Below are 7,784 nucleotides of genomic sequence, written 5' to 3' on the forward strand. Positions count from 1 at the left end.
TCTTTCTGCCTAGAGACATCCACTGCTAAGCCATGGACTTTCCTTCTACTTTGTTTTTTCTTTGCATTTTTAACATGGTTGGAGTTATACCATAGATACAACTGTATGTCCTGCTTTTAAAACTTAAATAATAGTTGTAAAGCTTCCCACACGCTTCGCAAACTCTTCAATAAAACAGGAGATTTAGACAAGCCGGTTGTGAGCAATACTGAAGAGAGTGGCGGCGTCAGCACTCCTTGGACCCCGACCAAGGCTCTTTGCAGCTCAAATAGCTGACGGCGAGGCAGGCCACCTGACACACGACAAAAGGATCCCTCGACTGGAGTGGAAGCAAACCCAGGGCAAGCCAGAGTGGGAGTTTTGCCTGTTTCTGGGCTTGGGAAAAGGCCACCAACCAGGTCAAGAGTGCAGCTGTTGAGAGACCTGCGCTGGGGAGGCGGGGATGGGGGTGGGGGAAGGAGATCGCAGGTCGGGGCCCAGTGCTCCCAGTTCCTCGAGGCTCCCACGCCCAGCGGCATGAGGTGCCTGCTGTTTCTGCTGCTCTGGGGGCTCCCCCAGATTTGGAGAAGTTCTGAGGGTGAGTGGGACGAGGGCGCCGGGTTCGCGCAGGGGAGCGCGGAGAGAGGGAGCGGGGCTGGGAAAGGAAGCGACGCCTGACGGCGGCGGGTGGAGACCGATCCATCTCGGAAGCCGGGAGCCGCGAGCTCGCGGGCGTGATCCGGCCCAGAACCCGCTGCTCCCGGCCTCCGGCCCCCGCCTCCGGGAGGGGGAGCGCGGCTCAGAGCTACCCTCCTCCCCAGCCCACCTGTTGTGTTTGTTTTCTTTCTCCCCTCTCCTCTCGCTCTCTGCTCTCTGGGCACTCGCTAGGCTCCTCCAATCTCCGTTCTCTCCCAGTCCCGCAAAGGAATTTCCCGTTCCGCTGCCTCCAGATCTCGTCCTTCCTCAACCGCAGCTGGGCGCGCACGGACGGCTTGGCGTGGCTCGGGGAACTGCAGCCCTTCGTGTGGAGCAACGATTCGGACACTATCCGCTTCCTAAAGCCCTGGTCCCAGGGCAAATTCAGTCACCAGCAGTGGGAGAAATTGCAGCATCTGTTTTGGGTTTATCGAAGCAGCTTCACCAGGGACATACAGGAATTCGTCAAAATGCTGCAAACGGCCTGTGAGCTGAGGGATGGGATCCTGGGCAGCTACCCAAGGGGAGACGGTGGACGCAGAACCCTAACTGGGAGACTCTGACCCCATCTGATAAGACTCTCTGCTCTCTCCTGATTTCTACTTCTGCCTGAGGTGTCTCAGCCTCTGACTTCTCAAAATATTCCTTGTTCCCCCTGCTCCGGGTCACCCACTCCCATTCCCCTGAACTCTGGGTCCCCAGTGTAACCCACACACCAGTTTCTTTTCCTTGATCCCTTCCAATCTTTATGCCCTTCTTTGACCTCCATTCCTCCCCTCAGATCCCTTGGAGATCCAGGTGTCTGCTGGATGTGAGGTGCACCCTGGCAACACCTCAGAAAGCTTCTTCCATACAGCATTTCAAGGAAGAGATATCCTGAGTTTCCAAGGAACTTCTTGGGTGCCAGCCCCAGATGCCCCACAGTGGGCCAAGAAAATCATTGGAGTGCTCAACCACGACCAGGGGACCAAGGAAGCAGTGCAGTTACTCCTCAATGACACCTGCCCTCAGTTAGTCAGAGGCCTCCTTGAGACAGGGAGGTCAGAACTGGACAAGCAAGGTGAGCCTGCCCCTCTTACTCCCTGCCCTCCACTCCCGGGCTCCATCTGGATTTTTCCATCCCAGGGATCACTTCCCTTTCAGCACTGGGGGAAGAGAAAGGAGGGGATGGGTAAGGCATGAAGGTGTTTATTTATTCCACATATGTTGTCTGAGCACCCTTTGGGTTCCATGAATTAAATTAAACAAACAGTGGGGGTCAAACAGGATCTTTGCTTGAGAGGGAGGATGAGAAGATAGGTTAACAATTAAAGCAGTGTTTGAAATATGCTGCATGTGTTATAGCTGAACACAGGGTGCTATAGGAGTACAGAGCAGTGGCGTTTACAGGAGACAGGATCAGGGAGGGAACATGGGTATCAGGGAAGGCTTTCCTGGGGAAGCTAACACAAATGGAGTGACGTTATGAAAGACTTCATCTCCAGAGGTGGAAATATGGGACTCATGAGCCTGCTGTGAGGCCTGGAGCCCAGAGCCTCACTCTAAGATCCCCCATTCCCTTGTTGGATACAGTAAAGCCTGAGGCCTGGCTGTCCAGTGGCCCTACTCCTGGGCCTGGCCATCTGCTGCTGGTGTGCCATGTCTCAGGATTCTACCCAAAGCCTGTGTGGGTGATGTGGATGCGGGGTGAGCAGGAGCAGCCGGGCACTCAGCAAGGTGACGTCCTGCCCAATGCTGATGAAACGTGGCATCTCCGAGTAACCCTGGATGTGGCAGCAGAGGAGGCGGCCGGCCTGACTTGCCGAGTGAGGCACAGCAGTCTAGGAGGCCAGGACATCATCCTCTACTGGGGTGAGAAAGACCGGGGGGCCCAGCTGGAAATGGGAGGAGATGGTTCTCAAGCATAGAGGGAGGGAGTGGGGAAAGGGTGGGACTTGACACAACCAGGACAGAGCAGTTCCAAGATGAGGCGTCTCAGCAGCAGGGATGGAAGGAGGGGATGCCAGATACAGGGAGGGGAATAAAGATCTGAGCTCAAAGAGGATGGAGACAGGATGTTCCATATACAAGAAAAATGAGACTAGAAAACTCACAGATCCCGAAGTAGGCAGCAAGTAAAGAATCTCAGGAGGATTCATGCCTCAGGAGAGGGAGCTGGGACCTTCGAATGGGAGGGTAACACAGGTAGCTGTGATTCACTGAGTGCTTCCTGTGTGTAGGCTGAGCACTCGCATACAGCAATTCATCTAATCATCCAACTGTCGTTTGAAGCAGGTGCTACTGTTCTCATTTCATAGATGAGGAAATTGAGGCTGAGCTAGGTCAGGTAATCTACCCAGAGTCTCCCTGTTAGAAAATGGAAGAGCTGGATTTAGACTCAGATCTGCCTAGCTACGAAATGCTTGCCTCTCCCGTGTATGCTGTACTGTCATGTGCTGAAGTGGACTGAATCACCAATGGCCAGACCATGAGAAAGACAAGGCATCTAAACTTCAGAGGAATAGAAGTGGGTGCTTTCAATGGGGGAGGAACTAAGAAGCACCTGGCATCCTCACCTGTGCTTAGACCAGGGGACTTGGAATAGTGAGGGATCCTGGCCTGAGAGGCATCCTGTGTTCCCCCAGCAGAGCGGAGCCGTGCTTCCGTGGGCTTGATCGCCGGGGCAATACTCATGTCCCTCCTGATCAGTGGAGGCTTATTAACCTTCTGGTTTAAGAAGCGCTGGTAAGTCTCCCCTTTCCATCTCCTCCTTCCCTCAATCTCTCTCCCCATATCTTCTCCTCTCCCCTTTTCCTCAATGGTCTCTCCCTTTCTATTCTCTCACAGCTCCTATCAAGACATCCTGTGACTGTCCTTGCCACACTTGTCTGTCTGGAACTCAGGACCTCAGGTTCTGAGGACTTCAGTGCTTGGGAATTGAGAGTAAAAGAAAGGACTTTGAAGAAGGGGAGAACAGTCATAAAGCAGCTCTCATCACATCCTTTTAACATTTTTATCTAAGAAGATTTAAGTTCTTTTTCCGTATACTACAAGTTTATGAGCCCAAGTGATTCTGTGAAAATGGAAGTGCACCCTCAGGTGCCTACCAAGGGCAAGCAGACAAGGGCCGTGGTGTAAGGGCGTGCGTGCTCGGTGTTTGAATGATGGAATCTGCAGTCAGCTGGAAAGCACTTGTCTTGTCCAAAGAAAGCAGGTCCAACTGCTTGTCGTCAAGTATAAAGTAAGACCCTGGGTTGGCTGTAACGTACATTTTTGAAGAAAAGTGGAAGCCTGGATTTTTATGTGAACATGCCTGATATGAAAATGTTGACTCAAACTTTTACAAAACTTGTGGTATGGGAGACCCCAAATACACCTCTGCTGGTTGAGACAACCTGGGGAGTCTCAGTCTGTTTCTCTTTTATAAAAAGTTTGTCCTAAATGACATATTGGCAATTTTAGGACATGGTTCCTATTGTGAATTTGGATTTATAAAAAGGGACATTTTCTCTTTCAGAGAAAGTTAAGTTATAAGAAACAGAGGTGTCTCAAGCTTTTACTTGGTGTAACTTGATTAAAAGAGGAGAAATCTTAGTGTATGTGTATTTTGTAGAAAAAAGCTACTGTGGGTAGGGATATTTCTGTCAAATGGCCAGTATTGTTTTCAGACTGGAAGAAGACAAGCATGAAGATATCCCCCCCCAAAACGGGCTCCCCTCCTTATAGGCTATTAAAGGAGACCATGTTCTCAGGTTGGAACCAACTTGGGCTGAACGCAGCTGGGCAGGCATGAGCTCTAGTGATGGTGGCCCAGCTGTCTGCTCTATTCTTGGCTTAGAGAGGAAAGAGCGGGAAACTTAGAGGAACAACAGACCTTCCTGATACCAAGAAATGAGAAGGCCAAGTTAAAATCATCTGTTAGCTATCAGGGAAGTAGTCTCTTGGCACTCAAAGCCCTTGAAATCCAGAAAAAGTGAGACTAAACTCTTGGAGAGTCTTTGCTTGAGAAAATTAGCATTTGGCATCTTCTATGCTGGACTAGCAGATCGAACCCAGGATGTGGGTGAAGATCCTGCTACCTTCTAAATCAATGGTTCCCAAATTGTGGTCTGACCAGCAGCCTCAGCATCACCTGGGAACTTGCAAATTATTTTGGCCCCACCCCAGACCTACTGAATGGGAAATCTTAGGAGTGGGGCCCAGTAATCTGTGTTTTCACAGGCCCTCAGGTGATTCTGATGTTTCTCTCAAGTTAGAGAACCAGTGTTCTTAGGCATTGTGTAATGCCATGTGACAAATTTCTTAGAATGCTAAGTTAAGATATTGGTCTGTATTTAGTAAGAGAAGGCTTCCTGGAGTAGGAGAATTTGAAGTAGGATTTAGAGAGGCAGTGTGGTGAACCAGCAAGTGCACTGGATCAGGAGACTGGAGTTCTCGCCTCTAACTTAGTTTCCTTCTGTGTCATATGGGGATAATAAAGTCTGTCTTGATTATTCTACAGGTTGAATGTTTGTGTCCCTACAAAATTCATATGTTGAAAACCTAATGTCCAAGGTGATGGTATTAGGAGGTGAGGTCTTTGGGAGGTGATTAAATCATGAGGTCTGAGCTCTCATGAATGGGATTAGTGCCTTTATGAAAGAGACCCCAAACCCCCTCCACTATGTGAAGACACAGTAAGAAGGTGCCATCTATGAACCAGAAGGTGGACCCTCACCAAACACCAAATCTGCTGGTGCCTTGGTCTTGGACTTCCCAGCCTCTAGAACTGTGAGAAATAAATTTCTATTGTTTGTAAGCCACCCAGTCTATGGTATTTTGTTATAGAAGGCTGAATGGACTAAGACAGATTATCTCCTACACTTGTTGTGGGGAACAAATGTGTGCAATATACATTACCTTCTAAATGTGGGGCCTGTCACTGTTTTTGGTACCACACTGCCCTCAGGTGATGCTATTCAGCTTAGCTTCCCAAGCAATGTCAAGTTTGTGAACCAATCCCGCTGGCCTTCCACATTCTTAGGGCATGTGTTTTAAAGTGTCTACGGAAATCTTTTTGGAAATGCTTCAGCATGAATTTACAGTAGCTCTGGTTCATTTTTAAGCAACTTTGATTTATTTTGGAAATAAAGACCTACATCTCCAGGAGAATCTGTCTTCTTCCTTTAAATATTCAGTTCAAAACAGCTCAGAAAATCCTGAGAATTCGTTTTAGAATGTGTTAATATTCTCTTTATGAATATCGTGTTTCTTATTGAGTGCTATGCTGATTGTCAATTTATTGCCACTCAGCTCCAAAATCATCCTTCACTATATGTTCAGTGATAATGGACTGAATTTCTCTTATCATTTCTCCTTTAAAGTAAGCACAATGTTAAGCTTTTTCAATAGAGAGCCCTGGAGAGGCACTGCAGGAGGAAGGGGCTCTCCTGCAGTTTCCAGCTACTGCATGGTGGGTGAGCAGAGTGGGTGCAAAGGCATCCTGTAGGGTGCTTCCCAAGCCACCTGCCCAGACATTTGGTGACCTTGCAGCCACAGCCTGGCAATAACCTTTTCATGGCCCTCGTAATATGGAAACTGGCTTCCTGCCCTTCCTGGTGCCCAACTCTTCTGCAGACCCTTGCAGAGGTTAGTGTTAGTGTTTAGTGGCAACTGTGGTTAGTCCAGTGGCCACCCAGAGGTGTCCACTGAGACCCACTCTCTCTGCAAGCCCCCACCTGAGGTCTGGAGGGTTGCTTCCAGCTTGTTCAGTGACTGCAGACCAGCTCTGGCCTGAACAAACCAGAACTTCTCTGCCACCCAAGGGGCTAAACTACACCTTCTCCAAAGAGGTCCACACGCCAGCCTTGGGGAGGGGTTACCCTTCCAAGTTTCTTCTTCCTTGGATATTGTTCTTCAGCCTTAGAGTTCCATGTAGAGTTTTCTTAGATCTTAGAGTTATTTTCCTATTATAGTTTAATAATTAAACTTCCTCTGCTTAGTTCACTGTGTTGTTTCTCTAACCTGATTAGACCGAGTGGATACACGTGCCTACTTTTGACTATACACAGGAATCTGAACTTTCTAAAGTTATTACTTGAATTTACTTTTGCTCATAAGTCTATGGCACGGAGTTGATCCACGTGTGGTGTAGCTCTTCCTTCAAGAGTTTAGATTTGATTCTTTGCCAAAACCATCCTCAGGAGTCGTTACCTACCCCACGTTTAATGCATTTGCTCCTCTCATTCACTGGAGCTTCCATTGTTTAGGGTGTAATTAAGAGGGGTGCTTTTAATAGTTAAGCCAGGACGGATGTAAACTGGACTGGCTCAGACAAACTTTCTGTTGATTTATTATTTTCCGTTTGTTCTGTGAAGGGCTCAACCCTGACTCTTCTGGACTCCTCCCGGGCCTGGCCTCTATTCTCAGGCCACACATATCTTTCCACTCCCATGTCCCACTCCCCAGACTCGCTTGTCCCTTTGATCTTCCTTTGTCTTCTATGCAGGAGCTTGGTTCCTGCTCTGAGATACAGTGATAGAAAAGGCTTTACCCTCTTCAACTTCTTTTACTTAACTCTGGCTGGAAATTCACAAGACTTGCATTTTTCTTTTACTGGTTTTACTGAACCATCCCTATGGGGTGCTTCCACATTTTTGTTTCCCTGGTTTTCACCCTGCAGATAAGCATCTTTGCTATTTGCTAGTGAAAAGCAGGATTATCCAGTAATGAATCCTTCATCTTTCCTCCTTCTTGGCTCAAAGGGTGGTTTTCTCTGCTCATCTTCATCTGCAGAAGAAATGTCTATCTTTGCTAAGCCAGACCCTTCCATCTGGGCTTTTCTGGCATAGCTCAGTGTCTCACCATTCACAATCTCCTTACCTTGGCCTTCTAGTGTTCACAGCGGACCCTGTTTTCCTTTTGAGGAACAATACTGTTTTCACCCTTTCACTGAAACCCTCTCCCACACATGATGGGTGCATAGGGTTGCTGCTCCCTCACCATGCACCCTCACCTGCCATCTAACTTTTGCACCCGTGACTCTTTCTGCAGCTAATTGTTCCTGTCTGTGTTCAGACCCTCCTCTCCCCTCCCTTAGGCTACATCAGAACCTTTTCTTTCTCCAGTCCATGCTACACGACATTGCCATG

General features: G+C 48.5%; 1 protein-coding gene across 2 annotated transcripts; it reads left to right on the top strand.

Moving 5' to 3' along the window:
• The first annotated feature begins 445 nt into the window (after positions 1-445).
• On the top strand, positions 446-5,452 carry CD1D (CD1d molecule). 2 transcript variants are annotated; one of them, XM_058539517.1, is made up of 6 exons: positions 446-577; positions 868-1,161; positions 1,457-1,735; positions 2,248-2,526; positions 3,300-3,399; positions 3,502-5,452. In XM_058539517.1, exons 1-6 carry the CDS (start codon positions 517-519, stop codon positions 3,521-3,523), a joined length of 1,035 nt encoding a protein of 344 aa, XP_058395500.1. In that variant the 5' UTR covers positions 446-516; the 3' UTR covers positions 3,524-5,452. The 2 variants fall into 2 exon arrangements, with proteins under 2 accessions (XP_058395500.1, XP_058395502.1); XM_058539519.1 differs by having other exon boundaries at positions 3,303-3,399.
• The last annotated feature ends 2,332 nt before the right edge of the window (positions 5,453-7,784 follow it).

The sequence above is a fragment of the Diceros bicornis genome, chromosome 4 (assembly GCF_020826845.1).
Source record: "Diceros bicornis minor isolate mBicDic1 chromosome 4, mDicBic1.mat.cur, whole genome shotgun sequence".
Lineage (NCBI taxonomy): Eukaryota > Metazoa > Chordata > Mammalia > Perissodactyla > Rhinocerotidae > Diceros > Diceros bicornis.

Excerpts from the sequence above, each read along its gene's own strand:
- CD1D (XM_058539517.1), top strand. The coding sequence starts at position 517 with ATGAGGTGCCTGCTGTTTCTGCTGCTCTGGGGGCTCCCCCAGATTTGG. Across the intron at positions 2,527-3,299 it reads GGACATCATCCTCTACTGGG|CAGAGCGGAGCCGTGCTTCC; the intron begins GTGAGAAAGACC and ends GTGTTCCCCCAG. Across the intron at positions 3,400-3,501 it reads TTCTGGTTTAAGAAGCGCTG|CTCCTATCAAGACATCCTGT; the intron begins GTAAGTCTCCCC and ends ATTCTCTCACAG.